The sequence below is a fragment of the Acipenser ruthenus genome, chromosome 51, assembly GCF_902713425.1.
Source record: "Acipenser ruthenus chromosome 51, fAciRut3.2 maternal haplotype, whole genome shotgun sequence".
NCBI lineage: Eukaryota > Metazoa > Chordata > Actinopteri > Acipenseriformes > Acipenseridae > Acipenser > Acipenser ruthenus.
This window is the reverse complement of record NC_081239.1, coordinates 5,819,825-5,842,724: the sequence shown is the minus strand read 5'-3', so window position 1 is coordinate 5,842,724 and position 22,900 is coordinate 5,819,825. Positions and strand designations below refer to the sequence as shown.

The 22,900-nt window shown below is 41.5% G+C and overlaps 1 protein-coding gene across 1 annotated transcript; it reads left to right on the top strand.

The window, feature by feature from the left end:
• Positions 1 to 5,809: 5,809 nt before the first annotated feature.
• Positions 5,810 to 22,604, top strand: LOC117407788 (Fc receptor-like protein 5). The gene is made up of 14 exons (XM_059015761.1): positions 5,810 to 5,891; positions 8,526 to 8,561; positions 10,251 to 10,532; positions 11,213 to 11,491; positions 13,133 to 13,426; positions 13,902 to 14,195; positions 15,362 to 15,637; positions 16,174 to 16,275; positions 16,515 to 16,545; positions 19,210 to 19,280; positions 19,422 to 19,481; positions 19,835 to 19,885; positions 21,138 to 21,202; positions 21,451 to 22,604. The coding sequence occupies exons 1-14, from the start codon at positions 5,813 to 5,815 to the stop codon at positions 21,451 to 21,453; spliced, it is 1,923 nt and encodes a 640-aa protein (XP_058871744.1). The 5' UTR covers positions 5,810 to 5,812; the 3' UTR covers positions 21,454 to 22,604.
• The last annotated feature ends 296 nt before the right edge of the window (positions 22,605 to 22,900 follow it).

Sequence of the window (22,900 nt, the reverse complement as noted above, 5' to 3'; positions counted from 1 at the left end):
GGCGGCAGCAGCGTCGATGCAGCGAGTTTCACGCAGATATATAATCTGTGTTTCGTGTAATTATATTGATATTTCCCGTCCTCTTCTTCCGAATGAGATGTTCAAACACTAACGCGATACCCCTGTTCATGTTTTTAGAAGTATATCAGGTTCATTCAAGTTGAGCGCCGTTGTCACAAACAGATCCACAATGGCGTAGGCATGCTCGCAGTTTCATAGCTTTCTCTTCGCTAGTCTTGGAGGTTCAGGGCATGTGAACTTGTTTTTGGTAAATACAGCACAGGGTCGCAGAAAGGTCATTCTTTACGAGTAAACTTCCAGGCAGTAACCTCTGCTATTTCTACCCCATGCTTTTATTTAGTTTCTCTTAAACTGTATTATTGTCTCCTATTCTTTATCCAGGACAGTATTCCTCCCTGCTGTCCAGCGGCACAGATTTAGAATCTTCCTCAGACTGCGCTGCGAACTAAACCAGGCAACAGAGCCGCGTCCACAGCAGCAGAAGAGTCATCAGCAATGAGACACGCCAAGGAGTGCGCTGCTCTGTGAGACTCGAGGGGACGCGTTATCAAAGCGCTTCCTCCAGCCTTTAATTAACTGCTATTGATTTAAAAAAGGACAAGACATCATGTTAATGTTACAACATGAAAAACTAAACACACTGAGAGTGCTGAAGAGGGCTTGAAATACAGTGTATTACTCAGCTGTGTGGTTCTAGTTTTGTAAAATGAACAGGTGGTTTACCTCTTTAAAATAAATAGGAGTTAATTAAAGACTGGCGTAAAAGCTTTGAAAAGACGCCCTGAGGTGTCTTATTGTGATTAAAAAGCGTCCCATTCCACAAGAAAACCCTGAGAGGCGTTAGAAAACTAAAGCTCTTTGAATGAAATGCTTTTTATTATATGAGTAACTACCCAGTGGAGTGACAGAGCAGGTTAATAAACTAAATGTATTGAATGAATAAAGAAATCAGATCATATATGTCAGAGAGTGAGAGGTTTATTAAACAGTCCAGTTACAGTATTGTTCAAATGTTTTAGTAGTTTAACTGCTTATGACTGCGAGGATTGGAAATAAAGGTAAATATTCTCATACAATACTCTGCATTTATATTACTGCTCCCAACAGTACTTTCTGTAAAGCTGTATTTGGGTCTGTAGTTGTTGTCCCTGGTCTGTACCAAGTGTATTCATTCAGGAGAAGCAACACAAGTGAAGGTGAATAAGCAGCCTACAGAATGTGTGCATTGCAGAAAGCGTTTATTATTAAAACATGACGAGACATCTCTCAGGTTTTATTAATAACACCAATATTCTATTTGAGTGGCGTTAGGTTGTAACCCTTCAAAAGTTACAAACGTCAAATTTGCAATGCTTCAATGTATCCAGTAGGTGGCACCAAAACACTGTTCAGCTTTTACATTGTACAGTTTAGACTGCATTGGTTGATAATGTACATTCCTCCTTTAAATTTAAAATACATTATAATCATACAGCAGTTTTATTTTGCCCAGCAAAAGTAAGGTGTGTGTAAATACAGCGTTTACTGTAGATTTATCTCTAGATAGATCTGTATTATAGATACAAAGTGGAGCTCACAGTGCTGTTCACTGCAGATGAGTGTGTGTATACAGGGTTTACTGTAGATTGATCTCTAGATAGATCTGTATTATAGATACAAAGTGGAGCTCACAGTGCTGTTCACTGCAGATGAGTGAGTGTATACAGGGTTTACTGTAGATTGATCTCTAGATAGATCTGTATTATAGATACAAAGTGGAGCTCACAGTGCTGTTCACTGCAGATGAGTGTGTGTATACAGAGTTTACTGTAGATTGATCTCTACATAGATCTGTATTATAGATACAAAGTGGAGCTCACAGTGCTGTTCACTGCAGATGAGTGTGTGTATACAGGGTTTACTGTAGATTGATCTCTAGATAGATCTGTATTATAGATACAAAGTGGAGCTCACAGTGCTGTACACTGCAGATGAGTGTGTGTATACAGGGTTTACTGTAGATACAGATCTCTAGATAGATCTGTATTATAGATACAAAGTGGAGCTCACAGTGCTGTTCACTGCAGAGGTCATCTCAAAAACAGAACACACTTCTCCTTTTCTGCGGTCAGTCAGCTCTGTGTTCATTTCTGAGAAGGAAATATGTGTCTGTGGTTAGTGAGAGGAAGTGAAGGCAGGCAGGGTTTAAATTGAGCCTGAATACTGGAATGCATCCCTGCACCCCCTGTTAAACTGACAAGAGGGGATTCTGAAAAGGGGAGATTGAGCTGAGCAGTTTGATACCAAACATGTCCTCAATCAACTTTAGATGAGGGGTTCTGCTCTGCTCCTTAGAAAAGTTAACTGGAAAAGAAAACCATGGTAAGAACATGGCAAAATAAAGACAATTCTAGATAAGTTTGATATTGTATGATGATAAACTGATTATATACACAGATTCATGTAGAAAGGAAAAGAAGTAGACAAATATGTTGACTTATTTTCTTTTAATTAATTAATTAATTAATTAATTATTATTATTATTATTATTATTATTATTGTGACTAACTTTTTGGGGTTGCAGCACCCCCTAGCGGTCACACACAGGATGTTGTATTTATTCAGTTAGAATTAAACAAAGATCTGTTATAAAGCTGTGGTATAATGAAAAACAATTCATGTGAAAATCTGAGGGTAACATTGAAGCAGGGTTTCACTCTAACTATTCTCCTGTTGAATGCAAACCTACAAGTGTGGTGTTGTGTGTGTCTCTGCTCTGGGGGCTCTTGCCACCCCTCCTCAAAGGCTCAGCCACTGTAGAGCCTCACCCCTCTGAGGGAGACTCCCTGCTGGGACAGAGGGGGACCCCCTGGACAAACAGTCACTTCAATCCAGCCTGAAGCTGCCCCTGCCTCGTGCATCATTGCAGGCAGCCTCCAAAAGAGATGTCACAGACTGGCTGGGCAGTGAGACATGGTTCCAGTGGCATTACCACTGCTCATGCTATCCCAGCTCTCTGGATTTAAAACCTCCAGTGATGCCAAACCAGCAGCTTCATGAGCACCACAATAAAACGTGGTGAGGGTGTTCTTTAGTGTATTGAGAGTACCAGAATCTGAGAATATAAAGAGATGTCAGTCTGTCACATTCACATTGTGCACATTCACTGGATGTAGGTTATACTGGTGCATTTTCATCATACTGATAAGACTTTTGATTTTACACAGTATGCTACTAACATAGCATTTCAATGATTTCTTTATAGTGCATCTCCATGCATCCACAGAGCAGGTGCAGTGTGAGTGTTTATGTTACAGTGTGTCACTGTGAGGGTTTGTCTAGTTCATGTAGATGTGTGTCTCTAGTAGATGTGTGTTACTAATCTAGTATTGCAATGATTTCTTTATAGTGCATCTCCATGTATCCACAGAGCAGGTGCAGTGTGAGTGTTTATGTTACAGTGTGTCACTGTGAGGGTTTGTCTAGTTCATGTAGATGTGTGTTTCTAGTAGATGTGTGTTACTAATCTAGTATTTCAATGATTTCTTTATAGTGTATCTCCATGCATCCACAGAGCAGGTGCAGTGTGAGTGTTTATGTTACAGTGTGTCACTGTGAGGGTTTGTCTAGTTCATGTAGATGTGTGTTACTAATCTAGTATTGCAATGATTTCTTTATAGTGCATCTCCATGCATCCACAGAGCAGGTGCAGTGTGAGTGTTTATGTTACAGTGTGTCACTGTGAGGGTTTGTCTAGTTGAAGGGCCCTGTTCACAAAGCTTTAACTTGATCTTGTAACTCATGAGATGAAGTTCTGCATGTGAGACACTTTTCTGCAGTGCTGTTAAAGAACCACACTGAAGTATTGAATTCATCATCTAAAGCTGTGCGAGTTCAAGCTTTCAGAATCCTCTGAGTTGCAGCATCTCTTGTCCAGGGATGTCCTGCCCCGTTCACAGGGATTGACGACCTTAACATTAATATCTCCTCTAAATAATAATCTAAAGTGTCAGTTTAATGTGTTGCCATCACTTCCTGTGCACCCTGCTGTGTGCTCATCCTCCAGCACTTCCTCTCACTCAACCGCAGCCCCTGAAGCCCTTCACTGGACTGAATGCTGTGCAGCAGCTCAGTGGCCTCTGCTGCTCTGCAGACAGGAAGGGGCTCGCTCTCATGTTCTCATTTTAAAATGACAGCTCCCTAACTGCTAGGAAACATACTGTCTACCCACCCCCTCTCTCCTGCTTCATGAATTCAATGATTAAAACGTTGAATTGTTTAAACAAGCATTGCACTGATCAATGAGGATGATCTCATATCTCTGTGAATTGGTTCAGCCTCACTGATAAACTGCTTAGTCTGGAGAGTAAAGAAAAGTAACAGATGTATAGTTTGACATTTTAGAAATCTATACAAATATGTTGACTATAGAATTCTATAGACTAGAAATGTGTAAAAAAATATCTTGACTGTATATGTTACATATTGCCGCTAAATAATGTTAATGATAATGATATGCTGATACATTGTAACTACCTTCATGTGACTAGCCTACAGTACAGAAGAGAGCATTACATAAATACATATATATGGTCAAGGCTGGTCAGCGGTGAGAATAGCAAACACAGACAGAGCACCAGTTTTAAGTGAGTTTGCACACTTTATTTACAATAAAACAAAGATAGGCCACTGGCCCTTTTAAGAAAACAAACAAAAGCCTTGCTTCACCAAAGAGCAATAACTACACATTTTAGTAGGTCTGACTATAACTCTACACAACAAACACACAATTCCTTGTGCTTATATAGCAATGCAGTGGCCAGGGGTTCAATCAATCAATCAATCATTCAATCACTACCTGGCCACATGCCACACTTATATAACTAATAAAACAATTATTCACTCAAACCATTTAACAATTACACAACTAAACCTTATGTGTGTGTGTGTGTGTGGGTGCGCACACACGTGTGTGTGTGTGGGCAAGTTTATAGGGCTTGCTGGGTCAAAAACGTCTCCACAAGGAAGGAAAGTCTGACAAATCCTACCTTTTGAGGACACAGGCCAAGTCCTTGTAGTGTTTAAACAGATATTAACAGATATTGTTTTTTAAAACGGACTAAAAGTGCCCAAATATTTTGTTTGTTGTGTGTGTGTGTGTGTCTCTGTGCGTGTGTGTGTGTGTGTGTTTGTTTGTGTGTCTGTGTGTGTGTGTGTGTTTGTTTGTGTGTCTGTGTGTGTGTGTGTGTGTGTTTGTTTGTGTGTCTGTGTGTGTGTGTGTGTTTGTGTGTGCGTGTGTGTGTGTCTGTGTGTGTGTCTGTGTGCGTGTGTGTGTGTGTGTCTCTGTGTGTGTGTGTTTGTTTGTGTCTCTGTGTCTGTGTGTGTGTGTGTGTGTTTGTTTATGTGTCTGTGTGCGTGTGTGTTTGTTTGTGTGTGCGTGTGTGTTTGTTTGTGTGTCTGTGTGTCTGTGTGTTTGTTTGTGTGTGTGTCTGTGAGTGTGTGTCTGTGTGTGTGTGTGTTTGTTTGTGTGTCTGTGTGTCTGTGTGTTTGTTTGTGTGTGTGTCTGTGTGTGTGTGTGTGTGTATTTCACAATCAGTTTTTCAGTAGAGTGTTCTTGTTTTTCAGCAGCCAGTTGGTTAAGAGAAGTTTTATCTTCTTAAATATAATGAAGAAGTTGATAGATGCCAAGTATAAAAAATAAATATTCCCTGAAATGAGATCATGTGGCTTTGCTCAATCAGATGACAGAATCAGACATATTAGAAACAGATTTGCGGTCATTTAATAAATAGGCATAGTAGGAGGAACCTGTATGTCTACAGCTTCACTGAGCTCAGCTTTTAAAACATCTCCAGACAGAATGCAGGCTTGTGAACTCGCTGCACTGATATGTAAGTATTATTGCTGGTGCTTTATTAAACATGCTGCTGATTATCCATCTGGTTTGGGTACAGTTAGAGTGAAAGATTCCGGGTTTGTAAGACTTGATCGTAATTTAAATTCTATATTTTTAGGTGGTGTCTTGTGGGAATGTCATGGTAAAAGCAGAGTGTGCAAGCCAGGTAAATGAAATAGAGTATTGTGAAACACACTGTATGCATGGTGAAGCAGGGAAGCACATGGTGAAGCACAGGGAAGTGAGGAGCACTGTGTGTGTGCTTCATGGTAGTTTCATGGTAAAAGTGTAGTAAAGTGTAGAAAACCAAGTCAATGCTAAATAAAATGGAAGTATGGTATTGCATGGTCCATGGTAAAAGTATAGTCTAACACTGTAAAGGACAGGGAAGCATGCTAAAGAATAAAACACATGTGTGTACAAGGATTGCTAAATTCATTGCGACATACGATCAATTATAGGAACCTGAAAACCTTGTATTTCATTCAATTATATATTTTAATTTTCACTGCGTGTTTGTGCCCTTTATTTGAAATACCAGAAACAAAAACCCAACTCCGTTTTGGAGCACTAGCTAAACTTTTTACTTTTGATTCTTAACTAAAATGGGACGGCTAAGCCGTTTACCGATTCAAACAATTCTTCAAACACAAAGGTTTCCACACTACCTTTACAAAAGCACACAGGTTTCTTTAATACGACAGCCTCTCTTTTCTCACATACTGGAGACTACCCTCAATAAACATTTCACCTTGTTTAAATACCTGCCTGCTAATATAAAAAACATGACAGAATTACAAAATCAATTTCAACTTTCACATAATCATAGATTAGTTTTTAAATTCTCTTACAAAATTAGAAGTTGTAGAACAGTCATTTTCTTCTGTTGTCTGTCCAATGCTTTGTATCACCCTCCACCTCTGAGTGGGCTCCAGTAATGGCGCCTGTATTGAATCATGGGATGGATTGTCCTGTCCTTCTTGTTACTATGCTTGTAAAGCCCGAGGGAATGCTCACATGATCTTGTACAGGCAGTACAGCATGCATTCAAACAAAGAGAAAGTCTGCAATGGTTTAATAAAAGGTATGTTTGTCAGTGCTGTAAACCATGCTTGGCAGTATCTGAACAATGCAGTGAGTGCATTTGTGTTTGTAATTGAATGTGTGTAATCTGTAAATATACAGGCGTGTCTGGACTCGCTTTTGTGTTCCAGCTTTATTCCCTGTGAAATACTGTAAATGCCCCGGCCAGTCTACACAGTTTGCTGGACTTGATATTTTGTGAGCGATTTACTGTGAAACATTTCTACTTAAGCATGTATATAAAATTGCTATTTAAAAAGAAAGCCAGTTGTTTCACATTTCTACCATTTCATTCATGAAATAAGAAAATGAAACGCAGTTTGTAAGGCTTTTTTAATTACCTTTAATTAATTACTTTTAATTACCTTCATAATTAAAGCACAAGAACAACATTTCTGCAATTTTTCCTGCTTTGGTTGAAATTGAGCTGAATCTTAATTATTTTAATATTAACTCACAAATAGTGTTTCGGTGGGAACACTAAAAACAGCCCAGAGGAAGCTTCCCCCCCCAATCGTATAAAGCTTCCACCGCCAGTGGTTTCAGAGACCCTTTGAACTGGTCTGAACTGCAGCTACAGCAGCTCAATGACACTTCCTGTTGAAAGTGTTAAAGCAAACTAATGCTTCACTTATTCAGGGCAAGCATTTCTTTCTTTTTTTTACTGGTTTGTTGTCAGCATTCACAACATGATAACTGCCCTCCAAGTCTGTGTCAGTGTCCGTGCTTGTCATTTCAATTGAAATGTTACAATCTCTGATACTGCTAGAAAACATTCCTACTGTGTATATTGATTTAATTTGGTTATAATAGTTTTTATGAAAATATAGCTTATGTTTTGTACCCAGCCTTCTCCCTGTTACACTTATCACACCCATTATTGAACTGAATTCACAACTCAAGTCTGCTTTCTTCTCTTCATATGAACACTGGCATCAGTATGAATATTGAATGTATCAAAAAAGCTCTGACTGGTTTTGAACACGATTCAATATCACCACCAGTTGCTACTCAAGAATACTTTAGCTGCAGCTACAGATCTGTCAGTTTCCTAAACCCCATGCGTGTGTCCAAGTTAATGAAGGATTATTATCATGTGACATTGTCTTGCTTTGTTTTTACTCTTCCCTCACCTTTACAATCATTCACAGGGTTCTTATTGAAATGACTCAAATCTTGTGTTTGTATTATTTGGTAAGTCTGTGTTAAGGTGCTTTGACGATGAGTTCAGGAGCTGCCTGTCATATACATATTTAATATAGGCTAGATTAGAGTGTCTTTATATTATTATATACACCAGCACCAAGTAGTGCACAGCAGTGTGTTACTAACAAAACAAGAGAAGGAAACCTGATCAAAAGTGTCAGATCACTAGATGGCGCTGGCTCTTACTTCTCCCTATGTTAGCACATGTTACATGTATGTATGGCAGGCACCTATAACTGATGAGCATGGTATAACAATGGTAAAAGCATTGGAAACAGCAACATGACTGTGGTGCTTTTATAAGGGTCTAGTCCCTGACTGTCTCTCTTGTGTTTTTCAGTGCTGACTGTAGTGAGCTGCTCCAGACAGTATGAAGGTAAGAGAACAGTTTACAATGTGAACACAGTTTAAAAACAGGATTTACAATTCATGAGGGAAAAGCATGAAGCTGGTTTGAGAAATGACACTTTTCATGTTAGGTCTGTGTGTTGAAAATAGGCTGTGGCAATGCAGTCACAAAGTGAAGAGTAAAGATTCTCATCCTGCTTCCTGATCATCTATAAAAAACACATTTCTGAAATCAGCTTTCCTTTTCTTCTGTCCACTATAACTTAGTTAAATAAAAAGCCATACTGTCTGCCACTTAAGGCTATGTGTGGTTGCTGGAAAGCTTTTGAAAGAAGATATTATTTTGGCTGACTGCTGACCAGACAGAATATCTGGATGACTTTAAGAACAATAATCCTCCCACTTATCTTAAACATGTTACCTGATTCTTGAAAAATAAAAATAAAAAACAGTTTAACAGGACTAATCCTGCTACAGTAACTTGGACTAATTGCTGCTTGATTGGAAATTTAAACACAGACCACTTTCAATTTTCAAGGTCATAATCATACTGAGAGAGATTCCTCAAGAATTCCTTTCACTCAAAATACACAAGTAGAGCCTGCAATGGGTCACACTGCTGCTATTCCTACTGTATCACAAGTAGAGCCTGCAATGGGTCACACTGCTGCTATTCCTACTGTATCACAAGTAGAGCCTGCAATGGGTCACACTGCTGCTATTCCTACTGTATCACAAGTAGAGCCTGCAATGGGTCACACTGCTGCTATTCCTACTGTATCACAAGTAGAGCCTGCAATGGGTCACACTGCTGCTATTCCTACTGTATCACAAGTAGAGCCTGCAATGGGTCACACTGCTGCTATTCCTACTGTATCACAAGTAGAGCCTGCAATGGGTCACACTGCTGCTATTCCTACTGTATCACAAGTAGAGCCTGCAATGGATCACACTGCTGCTATTCCTACTGTATCACAAGTAGAGCCTGCAATGGGTCACACTGCTGCTATTCCTACTGTATCACAAGTAGAGCCTGCAATGGGTCACACTGCTGCTATTCCTACTGTATCACAAGTAGAGCCTGCAATGGGTCACACTGCTACTATTCCTACTGTATCACAAGTAGAGCCTGCAATGGGTCACACTGCTGCTATTCTTACTGTATCACAAGTAGAGCCTGCAATGGGTCACACTGCTGCTATTCCTACTGTATCACAAGTAGAGCCTGCAATGGGTCACACTGCTGCTATTCTTACTGTATCACAAGTAGAGCCTGCAATGGGTCACACTGCTGCTATTCCTACTGTATCACAAGTAGAGCCTGCAATGGGTCACACTGCTGCTATTCCTACTGTATCACAAGTAGAGCCTGCAATGGGTCACACTGCTGCTATTCCTACTGTATCACAAGTAGTGCCTGCAATGGGTCACACTGCTGCTATTCCTACTGTATCACAAGTAGAGCCTGCAATGGGTCACACTGCTGCTATTCCTACTGTATCACAAGTAGAGCCTGCAATGGGTCACACTGCTGCTATTCCTACTGTATCACAAGTAGAGTCTGCAATGGGTCACACTGCTGCTATTCCTACTGTATCACAAGTAGAGTCTGCTATTCCTCCTGTATCACTGCAGAGATGCTGCTGGGGGACTGGAATCTCTCTCCTAACTGATTGTAGGGGAATGTGTCCTGATCCTATCCTGTTATCTGTTTCAGAGGGTCATCCTCAGGCTGTCCTGACCCTTCAGCCTGCCTGGGCACAGATATTCACAGGAGAGACAGTCACCCTGAGCTGTGAGGTGGAGGGGGGCTCTGCTGACTGGAGGTTTAAACAGTACAGAGATGGACGTGAAGAGGCAGGGTGCAGTGATCAATACAGGAGTAGATATGGGGACAGCTGCACAATCAGTACTGCTCAGTATTACCACAGTGGGGAGTACTGGTGTGAGTCTGCATCAGGACAGGAGCGCAGTAATGCTGTCACCTTAACTATGTCCAGTAAGTCATTTACATTCTAGATAATATTCAGACCATGTTGAATAATCCTGCACTCGGATTAGCTGAGAGGGTTTTACAAACCAATGATCGGCTTGCTGATTTGAATAAAGCTGTCTCTGGATCTCCAGTCAGTATGAATTGTTGCTGTTTTCAGATAGCAGCTGGGCAAATGGGCATAATAGGTTTCAAATGATTTAATAGCAAACCTAGGACACCTTCCCACCAACCCCCTACCCCCCCCGCCACTCACAAACACACAGACACACACCCCCGCCACACACACACACACACACACACATATACACCCCCCCCCCCCGACACACACACACACACAGACACGCACACACCCCAGCCCTGGCACTTGAGAACCGGATTGTCTTTTTTTCTGTAATTATCCAGATCCCACGTGTTGGAATATCTAACATTGTGTTTTACAGAAAGAACATTTTCAGGACATGTGTTTGAAAGATTCCATATGAGCTCCTACAAAGTGACAAGACCCTGTTACAGGATTTCATATTCATGTCTTATGTTCAGTCCTTTGAGGTTCAAAGACCTCTCTCTCAGCTCTACTGATCTGAACTCTTTCTGTCTTTTCAGATCAATGGGTGATCCTGCAGACTCCTCAATCCTGACCCGTATCTCAGCCCTGCTGATCTGAACTTGTTCTGTCTTTTCAGATGGACAAGTGATCCTACAGACTCCCCCCCAGCCTGTGTTTGAGGGAGACTCTCTGACTCTGAGGTGTTGTATCCGCAGAGGTTATAAAGCTACCAGGGTTGTCTTTTATAAGGATAATGAAGAGTTACAGTTCCAGGCTGACACAGAGCTGAGTGTGGATCATGTTTCAGAGAGTGACGAGGGGTCCTACAAGTGCACAGCGTGGTGGTGGTACAAGGAGCGCTACAAATGGGTTGAATCTTGGAGTCACTCTGCAGAGGTGCGGGTGTCAGTGAGAGGTAGGTTCATTCTAACAGCTCAGTTTTATTGAGAGAGAGAGAGAGAGAGAGAGAGAGAGAGAGAGAGAGAGAGAGAGAGAGAGAGAGAGAGAGAGAGTCTTCATCCCCTTCTGTGTCTGTAATGTCTCACAGATACATTAACACTGGACTCTATTCCCGCTGTGTTAATGTTCTCAACTCAACTCAGGTGCTGAAGTAACGGGTCCTAGCAAAGTTTTCTAATATGACAGCTCTTCCTGGTCTGAGTGACTCTCATACACTGAGTAGTCTAGAAGCTGTAATAAAGCAGAGTGAGTCTGTACCAAAGAGTGCTTATTAAACTTGCAACTCCTAACTACTCAACTGGACAGCTAAGTGGTTTACCAGAAACAAAACACCTGTACTTTACAAGCATTAAACACAGTGCCTTCTCTTCAGGTTCCCACACAGGTCACTCTCCCCATGCCTTAGCCTTCACACAGACAAGAGACCCACCTTTTGACCTGCTTATATACACCTGCCTTACCTACAGACAGGTGCCCCTAATTACATTAATAAAACAGTGAACCCCTTTGTAGCAGGGCGGTAGAGAGCCCTGCTGTGTAAATGTATATATTTATTTTTAGAACAGGGTTGCCCCTCAACACCTGTGTTATTTTGTATTTGTTTTGTATTATTATTATTATTATTATTATCGTTATGTTTTTATGTATAGATGACGGCGAAGCGCCATGCGTTTTGTTTCTTATTGTTTTATTTAAAATGTGTACTGGTAGAGGCGAGAGTGGGTCCTCGTCCTCTGCCAGGAATAATTAGAAAACCTTGTGCAGAAGGTGGCCATCTCCCGAATTAAATGATTAATTTGTTGCTAAATCGGGAGATGGTCACCTGCATAAAAGCCTGCAGCTCTCTCAGTACTGGGTGGGTGTTAGAGCGGAGAGAGTGAGCGAGGAGCGAGAGAGAACGAAACTAAACGAAAAAGAAAATCCAAGATTTGTTTTGTTTACCTTTTTTATTTCGCTCTGTGAGCACTGTGTTTTCTGTTTGAACTTTTTATTTTATTTTTGTATTTAAATAAAACGGCGCCGCCTCGTCTTTCTTTTGCAACTGCAGTTACCTGTGTGTGTTCTTCCTGCTTCTGGCCTGCAGTCACCGCTCAGCCAGCCTGTCACACCCTTGAACCCACTTTCCCCAGTGTGCAGGGCCTCTGCCTGTCACAGTTGTCATGAGTTATGATTGAACCCGCCTTCCCCAGTGTGCAGGGCCTCAAAAGCACCTCAAAGCTTTCCCGTGTATAATGCTTTATGCTTCTTACTGGCACTCTGCACTCTGTCAAACATTCCCATCACAATAAAAGAGGGACCTGTGATAATGTCAGTAAAGGGAATAACAAGATGGGGTTAAAAACACTGCTTAGTATTCATTTGTTGTCTGCTTCAGTCAGAAATGACAGAAATGCACATTGAAATCTGGATTGACCGTGGTCTGTCATATTATATGTTTAAGAAATGAATCCCTCTCACAGAGTACTGAGTGTTGGAATAGTGTAATAATAATAGATAGATTCTATTGATTTCCTTGTGGAACAATATAGGATACAAACAGGAGAGTGAGAGGAGCGCTGAGTGCTGTCTGATCTTCTCTCATCTTCTGTCTCTACAGAACGACCCCAGGCTGTCCTGACCCGGGAGCCTGCATGGACACAGATATACTTATCAGAAAGAGTGACACTGAGATGTCAGGTTCAGGGGGGTTACACTGACTGGAGATTCACATGGTACAAAGCTGGGAGGACTGCTCCAGTAACACAGGATTACTACAGCAGGATAGATGGTGACAGATACACAATTAGCTCTGCTACTAGAGACCACAGTGGGGAATATACCTGTAAAGGTGAAAGGAGAGGTAACCCATCGTACTCTAAAACAAGCGATGCTCTTACACTGAGAGTATCAGGTAAGTCATTTCAAACACTCTGAATTCTAACATTCTGATCCTCTTCTCTATTGTAACTCCAGACGGGGCTCTCTGTCTCCCGACTGCCTTCCTTCCTGAGTGCTGTCTGCCCTGCCCCCTCTCTTTCTCCCCAACACACTGAGAGAGTTCCTCTATTTACACTGCTCCTCCACCCTTCTCTCCTTCTCATCGGTGTCAGTGCTGTCTGCCCCTCCATTCCATTCCTGTCACCTTCACACACTGAGAGGATTCCTCAATCTACACTGAACTGTTCCTGCCTTCTCATCAGTGAGACTGAGTACCCCCTTCTCTGTCTGCCTCTATCCTTTCACAAGCACACACTGTGAAGGTGTTCATGTCCCTCTGGGATACACGTGCACATGTAAAGTAGCTACATCCTAAAAAGTGGTTTTAGAAGCACAATTACAGAGTCCAGAGGGTAAAGCACCTAATGCTGTTGTCTCCTCTATTTCAGTGGACACTCCAAAGCCTGTCCTGACCCGGGAGCCTGCAGGAGAGATATTTGAAGGAGACACGGTCACCCTGAGCTGTGTGGTTGAGGGGGGCTCTGGTGGCTGGAGATATCTCTGGTACAAAGACAGGCAGGGAGCTCCAGTGTACCAGACTAACAGCAGCAGTGGAACTGGAGCCGGATACACAATCAGTGCTGCTGCTCTGTCCCACAGTGGAGAGTACTGGTGTGGATCTGGACGGGGCAGGAACACGTCTTACTCACAATACAGCCATCCCATCTGGGTAAATGTAACATGTGAGTAATACAGAATCTCCTTCCTTTTTACTAAAGCTTTGCCCTCAGCTGTAGGGGGTGCTGTTTGATTCTGCTAGAGGTGATTGGGAGCCTCAATCCTCCAGCATTCCTCTAATTCTCAATTTCTAATTATATTCCTCTCTATGCCTCTCTGTCTATTAAGACTGAAGTTTCTCACCTACTGTACCATGCAATAGCTACAATCAAAGCGATATCTGAAGTTATATAGAACATCATGACAAAGCATATCTATTTACAGTAAATGTCAATTTTAAAAATAATAATCTCATTGCTCAATTTTCAATACCAAGAAAAAAATATGTATTTAATGATTTGATAGTGAACTTAAACTCATGACTAACACTGTTGTAAGTGAGAACTCAACTCATTATGCTTCATCGCTGTGTTTGAATGACTTGCAGATTATCAATGCAGATATATCTAAGGGTTTAGAACCTAGGGAGGGGAGGGGGCAGGATGTTATGGGATGTTTCAATGGTGTGTTTATAGCTTGTTCTAAGGAGCCTCTATACTCCAGCAATGCCTCTGTCTCTCTAAGGAGCCTCTATACTCCAGCGCTGCCTCTGTCTCTCTAAGGAGCCTCTATACTCCAGCACTGCCTCTGTCTCTCTAAGGAGCCTTTATACTCCAGCACTGCCTCTGTCTCTCTAAGGAGCCTCTATACTCCAGCACTGCCTCTGTCTCTCTAAGAAGCCTCTATACTCCAGCACTGCCTGTCTCTCTAAGGAGCCTCTATACTCCAGCGCCGTCTCTGTCTCTCTAAGGAGCCTCTATACTCCAGCACTGCCTCTATCTCTCTAAGGAGCCTCTATACTCCAGCACTACCTCTGTCTCTCTAAGGAGCCTCTATACTCCAGCACTGCCTCTGTCTCTCTAAGGAGCCTCTATACTCCAGCACTGCCTCTGTCTATCTAAGAAGCCTCTATACTCCAGCACTGCCTGTCTCTCTAAGGAGCCTCCATACTCCAGCACTGTCTCTGTCTCCTCTAAGGAGCCTCTATACTCCAGCACTGCCTCTGTCTCTCTAAGGAGCAGGGGGCTCTGGGGAATCCCAATCTATGGAACACGCTGGTTCTGACTGATTTGAATATCTTGGTCAGACAGCTTCACAATCACTCACCTGTCTTCATGTCATCTTTTCGTAGCTCTGTTCTCCAGGGTGACTCTGACAGCATCTCCAGGAGCCACAGTGAAGGAGGGAGAGGCTCTTAACCTGACCTGTGAGGCAGCAGTGAACAAAACCCCCCACCCTCAACTCCACTACACCATTGTGAGAGACGGGGAGCCTGTGACTAACAGCACTGACTCTGCACTGTACAGCATAGCCAGCACTGAGAAGAGCCACACTGGGAGCTACACGTGTGCTGTTGAGTCACAGGGAGTGAAGAAGAGCAGCCAGGAGCTACACATTGAAGTGCAAAGTAAGAACACAATCTATGTACAGGGATAGCACTGACAGATAGCATAGAACTGCACTGCCATTAATTACCAGCAGTGTGTAATTGAGCTACACCATTGTGTTGTCACAATATATAAAATAATGAACTGTGAGTGTTTCTGATCTGTTAGTCTATTCAGTGTTGTAGTGTGTGTGCAGGGGCTGCCTGGTTAATATTAAACTTACAAGAAATTAAAGCATTGATTTGATCAACCTGCTGCCTGTCTTGATAAGATACAGTTGGATTTTAGGAGCTGTGGAATCACCCTATATTGCATCAGCCATGGCATTCTTTGGTTCTGTAACATTCTATTAAACCCAGCTGTGTCTTATTGTGAATGGGTGAGGTTTATCAAACCAACCCCAGTCCTTAGAGTGGCAGAGTGGCTGCTTCTTCATTGCAGCTCTTGAAGCAGCATGATCAGGAGTAACTCATGTTCCATTGTGCAGAATCAGCCCTGTCTGTCAAGGTGTATGGAGCTCACTAGCACACACTGATCCTGTACCTTCCTCCCCCAGCGTCCTGGCACAGCGCTGCTGCTGCTGCTGGCTTCAGTGTCGGCTTCTTTGTGATTCTTCTCATTGTGTTCACTCTGCTTCTCCTCTATCACAAGATCAGAGGTGAGACTCCAGTGTTTTATTACATGTTTCACTCGTCCTGTCACAGCACATACTCTGGCTTCTTCCTTCTCCCTCTAGTGAAAAATAACTACCATCATATTTTGAGAAGCCTGTTTTTAAAGATAATGCATTTTAAAAATAAACATTTTATAATTGTATATGCAATAATCCCATAATATTTAGCATGTTTGTACACTTACAGTACATAAACAAGCTGAAACAGTGTTATTCATTTGCAGGTTTCCCGTGTATCACCGGTGGTAAGAGGCGGTAAGTCAGCACAAGTATGTGTACAGACAGGGTCCTCGTCCACTACAGCACTGACAAGCATTTCTCATGACTCGAGGGTTCAATCCCAGCTTCTCTTCCACCTTCACAAACACTTCTTTATTCTGGTAATGGGGTCCATGACTAGCAGTAGTGTCCCTCGACCCCTCAGCACAACGCAGACTGGACTGGAAATGACACGTCTGGGTAGAACACAAACACAAGAGGATCAATTGCAGAAGCATACATTATAACAAACAGCGAAGGTTAAAAGTAAATGGGTGGTATTGGTAGCCATGGAGACCGTTGTAGCATCTGCCCGCCGAGACCCAGCGGGGCAAGCGCCACGGAATACACAACAAGTACAGCCTGACTACGCCACCTAGGCAATTCCACCCTCACAATTAAAACAAACGGTAGTTTACAACACGTCTCCTAAGTACGTTCTTTTATAGGGCGTGGAATTGGGATATAAATCAGAAGGAGCACACAAACTACAATGATTAAAAATTATTCCAGGTTTTATTTGGAGAGGACACTGACTCGGACCATAGATATGCACATTAACAAACAATTACTACCATCAACAGTATATAACCGTGCAGAACTGACGCAAGTGTTAAAAAAAAAACACATATAGCAGCAACAAAATTAACTGTGCAGAAAAAAATGCGAATAAATACTAATAAATAAATCAAATACACCAAACACATCTGGAAATGGAAAATTTAAAATTGGTAAAGAATGTTAATATAAATGTGTTTCCGGAATGGATGATGGAAAAACCAAACTGTTGTATAGAATTGAGTGAGCAAGTGAAGAAAGGAGGGGAAAAAATGGAACTGAAAAGAAAGAGTCAAGCTTTTGTAGAGGAGAAGAGTATGGAGGCACTATGTATATATCTACAGATGGATCCAAGGATTCAAAAACAGGAAGCGTGGCGATGGCATATTATATCCCAGAATTAGATATCTGTAAAATAGCGAGGATCTCTGACCATTTATCGGTATATGTTGCAGAAATGGTAGCTATACTATTTGCAATAGTTAAAATAGCTGAAATAAAGCCTAAAAAAGCAGTCATATTTTCAGATTCATTGAGTGTTCTTATTGCATTAAAAGGGGAGTTTAATGATATAATGCACAATAATGGGTATCGAAGTGATTTTAGTTTGGATTCCTGGTCACTCTGGCATTTTGGGCAACGAGATGGTAGATCTGGCAGCAAAAAATGGGTTAAAAAGAGAGGAAATTGATGTGGTGATTCCTCTGGGATCACAGGAAATGGGAGGTTATGTGAAAAGAATGATAGTAAAAGAATGGCAGGAGAGATGGGATGAAAGCATTAAAGGAAGGTTTTATCATAATATCCAGAAAGAGGTGAACAACAGTTGGGTGAACAAAGAGTTGGGAAGGAAAGAGGAAAGAGCATCGGATAGGTTAAGGATTGGGCAGAGTTCATTAAATGAACATCTTTTAAGACTGGAGAAACATGAAGATGGAAAGTGTGAAAAATGTAAAGTAGCTGAAACAGTAGAACATTATTTATTAAAGTGTGAGAAATATGAGGAGCAGAGAAGGAATGTGGAGAGGAGGCTGAGAGAAATGGAGGTATATGAAGTCAATATAAAGAATTTGCTGGGAAAAGGGAAAGAGGACAGGAGACTGAATAGAGAAAGGATACTGACGAAATATATAAAGGAAACAGGAAAAGAAGGGAAGTTATAATAAATAAAGATGACAGAAAAATAAAGTAAAACAGACAAAGAACTACAGATAGAGGGCGCTAATCATCTAAAATAATAGATGGAATGTGCCCTATATATTAACCAGAAGAAGAAGAAGAAGAAGGATGGGCATTATCAGGCGTGTGGTGGTCCAAGAGTAGCCGGCCATGTAATGTAAACAAACATTCTGCTTTGAAACAATAAGTTCTAAACTAGTCATTCCCTTTAAGGATTTCACGACAACCAACGAAGGTTGTAGCTGACTAGAAGATCATAATCAAATTGACTTACTCACGTCTCATACTTCAATGTTACTGCCGCTACTCGCACACCACACACAGAATCGTTTTAAACACATCGCCATTGCACAGACTGCCGACCAGCCATACCGCCGCCGTCACGACAGCCTCCCGTTCCCTTACATCCTGCTTCCTATTCTGTCTCCCTTATCTGTAAAACCAGCCTTTTACATGATCCAGGTAAGGGGAATTATCCTCTGATTGGCGCGGGGAAAGAAACGAAAGATAAGGGGGCGTTCTAAAAATGAAAGTAGCCTAATTAAAACGATAAAACAAAACACAAAGTAGCGACCTGCTACACAGTATTATGGGAATGAGGAAGCCCAAGAGTGCAAAAGAAATGACAAGTTAAAGCACTTTCCCAGCTCATAGCACAGAAACAATACAAATCTTCAGCAGTGACTCTCAGCACTACTCAGAACAATTACAAACATCATACCAATCTAACAGCAATATAAACTGTTACAATGGTATCTGAAGCTATTTGCCTTTTAACAATATTGTCAGTATTTTTTAATATAACATAATTTGATGATACAAAAAAATCATGGTTGTCTTCACTGACACATGGAGAGGAGGGGGGTGTGGAATCATTACTGAAGTGAAACTGATCAAGCCTGGTGTATCTCACTACTGTCACAGGGAACGCTCGGATCAGAACCAGGACCAAGCAGCAGGGGGAGTAGAGCTCTCCAGCCAAACACAGCAACCTGGTGAGTTACTGACACACAGAGGAGACACCAACACATTATTCACACACAATAATAACAGTGAAGCTAGGAATCGACATTCATTTCTAAAATTGCATGAAACCAACACTGAAGATAATATATTTTTGTTAAATGTCCCTCCAGATTCTGAAGACATCGTTTACAGTGTGATTGACACCAGCAAACACAACAATAAAAAGAAAGGTAAGAATCTCTGTAAATTGTGTCTCTGAATTCCCAAGCTGAACATCCCTTTCACACTTCCCTAAAGGATCAGTGATTGTAACCCATGACAGGTGTGAGTGTCTTCTGCTTGTTTTCTATATCAGTTCACATGTCCAGCTGCCCCTGGCTCTCATGGTGTAAGAGTGTCTCCTCTGAGCTCTTTGGTGAGCAAGAGGACTGCGGAGCTGAGCTGCTCTGAAACCAGAAGACCCCCCGTAGACTGTGGGGAACCCCTGAACACCAAGGGGGGCCCTGTCTGCTAAAACACTGGGAGCTATTGATCCAATGGGTTTACTGTCCTGTTTGTATTAACAGTGTGTTTATTTTACCAGCAAAACCTGCAGAGACTGACACTGTGTACTCAGCTGTGAAAATAAGTGCAGGTAAGAATCTCTTAAAGCTCTTTCCATTGCAACAATCTCTCTCTCTCTCTTTCTTTCTCTCTCTCTCTCTCTCCCTCTCTCTCTCTCTCATGATAGATCTGAGATACAGAACCTCATTTGCTCTGTGTGGTATTTCTTGCATCCACTAGGGGCAGTGTGATGCAGGAGAACACATTCTCTGTTACACTCTGCTCTGAATTTAGGATTTAGACATGACTATGAGAGCTCTATTGAGGACACACAGTTTTAAAATTCACCAGAATAGAACAGAAAATTATACAAAGTAATTCTAAATAAGAAAAATAGATTAGAAAAGATAACACTTACTAAGATGGTCCTTAAATTCCATAATATAATATTAAAACAACATTATGTGTTAAACTTGAACTCATGAAAGCAAGGGAATGCCACAGCACACATAACTAAGATGAATCCAGGTCATGCTTTAACATTGATACTGACACGGGATATTCAACCCACACAGTGGAACATCTTATCCAACTTTAACTGCAGACACTCCATCAAAAACTATAAGAAACTCAAGCAAGCAGGGAATGCCTTCATCAGTGTTATAACAAGCACCTGGAAATGACTGCACTTTTATGAATGTAACTCTCTTTAACTCAATAGCCGGTCTGTATCCCCCCAGCAGCTAACAGCCCTGAGGCATTGTAATCTAAACTGTAAGCAGTGCTGGAGAGTATCTAGAACCCCTCCTCTCTGTGTCTCCTCCCTCTATTAATCAGGGTGCATTTCACAGGCAAACCCACAGCAGCTAACAGCCCTGAGGTATTGTAATCTAAACTGTAAGCACTGCTGGAGAGTATCTAGAACCCCTCCTCTCTGTGTCTCCTCCCTCTATTAATCAGGGTGCATTTCACAGGCAAACCCACAGCAGCTAACAGCCCTGAGGCATTGTAATCTAAACTGTAAGCAGTGCTGGAGAGTATCTAGAACCCCTCCTCTCTGTGTCTCCTCCCTCTATTAATCAGGGTGCATTTCACAGGCAAACCCACAGCAGCTAACAGCCCTGAGGTATTGTAATCTAAACTGTAAGCACTGCTGGAGAGTATCTAGAACCCCTCCTCTCTGTGTCTCCTCCCTCTATTAATCAGGGTGCATTTCACAGGCAAACCCACAGCAGCTAACAGCCCTGAGGTATTGTAATCTAAACTGTAAACACTGCTGGAGAGTATCTAGAACCCCTCCTCTCTGTGTCTCCTCCCTCTGTTAATCAGGGTGCATTTCACAGGCAAACCCACAGCAGATAATGCAGAGTCCATGTATGCCACAGTCCTCCCAAAGAAGAAAAGGAAGGTAAGCTTTACTTTATTGATTTTTCATCCCTCCCTCCCAGTCCCTCTTCTCTAAGCACCAGGGACAGTCTCCCTCCCTCTCTCCCAATTCCTAAACTAACTATAGAGCCAGTCTCCCTCCCTCTAGGTCCTTTAGCTCTGACCACTAGAGCCAGCCTCCCTCCATCCCAGTCCCTCACCTCTCCACCCTGCTTGTTGAGTGTGTGGAGAGCTGTCTGATTCCTTGTCTCTCTATCTCTCACCCTGCAGTAAATGAAGGGGGTCCCCAGGAGTGAGAGCCAGCCTGAATCCAGAGACACTGAGAAGGGGAGCGTGTCAAACTGAAGGAGACAGACCCATTCTTTCAGAATGAACTGGAGAGCCCTCGGATTCAGCTCCACTCCTGCCCCTGAATTGGAAATGAATCTCACTCATCATGCTTTGAGGATTTAGGACAGTTACAGGGTCATTCTACTTAGAAGGGACACATTGGAAATATATACCAAGCTTTTTCACTGAACACTTGTATGTGTGATATGAACCCACCACATTAAACAAAGCTGTCAGTAACATATATGATATTTTTAAATGTAATTTGAGCTGTAAATGTATTGCTGTGCCAGTGTCAGTGAGTACAGTATATGATAAAGAAATTCATTGTTTAAAATAGTTTGAGTTCCTGTACATTTTCCAGTATCTCTGTATATAAAGGGTGTGTAAGAAATTCCTAGTTGTAATTGAATGTTCTTTGTAAAATGACATTTCAAATCTTAAACTGAGACTTCAGATGCTGGGATGTTAATTAAGTTTGTTTTCCCCCTTCCTTTCTCTTTAACATTCTCTAGATCTACTTCAAAGGACTAGATATTAGTAACAGCTATCTATATTCATACAGATTCTATATCTTTTTTATTGTATTATATATAGTACAATAAAAAAACACTGCACCTCATTAGATAGATGACTTTCTCCCATGAAATTAATTGTACCATGAAACATTTAAGTGAAGTTGCATAACAGATATGCAATCATTACCAAACTTTACTGCTGCTTTGTGGAATTGTGATTTTTCTTGGTGTTCTTTGAGTTTTGTAACTTTTTAAAGGACATGGGTAGAACCGTTCTAGTTTCTCTGCATTTTTCCCTGTTCTGCCAAAAAGCACACAGTATTTGCAATAGACTCCCATCATCAACTGCTGAATAAAGCAACAAAGTTTACTGTATGAACCAAGTTTACTGTATGAACCAAGTATACTGTATGAACCAAGTATACTGTATGAACCAAGTATACTGTATGAACCAAGTATACTGTATGAACCATTCCCTTCTGAATGACCTCACTTTGTTATTGGATGTTTTCTGCTTTGGGAATTTATATTTCTCATTAGGCTGCCATATCTGCATAAAAAGCTCATATCTCTTTGCATCTGTCCAAGTCTGTGTGTTTATAAATATATATATATAGTCCAATGTCATTTGGATGGTGGCTACTCAGCATCTAATTCTGCAAAGACAAATGTTTATTTTTATTTTTATTATACACTTATTTTAGAAAACATTTTAGTAAATGACACAGTTACTTTTATCCTCATCTAGACTAACTAACCTGAGCTCTTGTCCTGGCCATGGCAAGCAGCTGCTGGGCACTGTTTGTTGGGAGGAGGAGAACATTCTTTCCCTGAAAAATACACACATACAAACACCATGAGATTTACAGTGC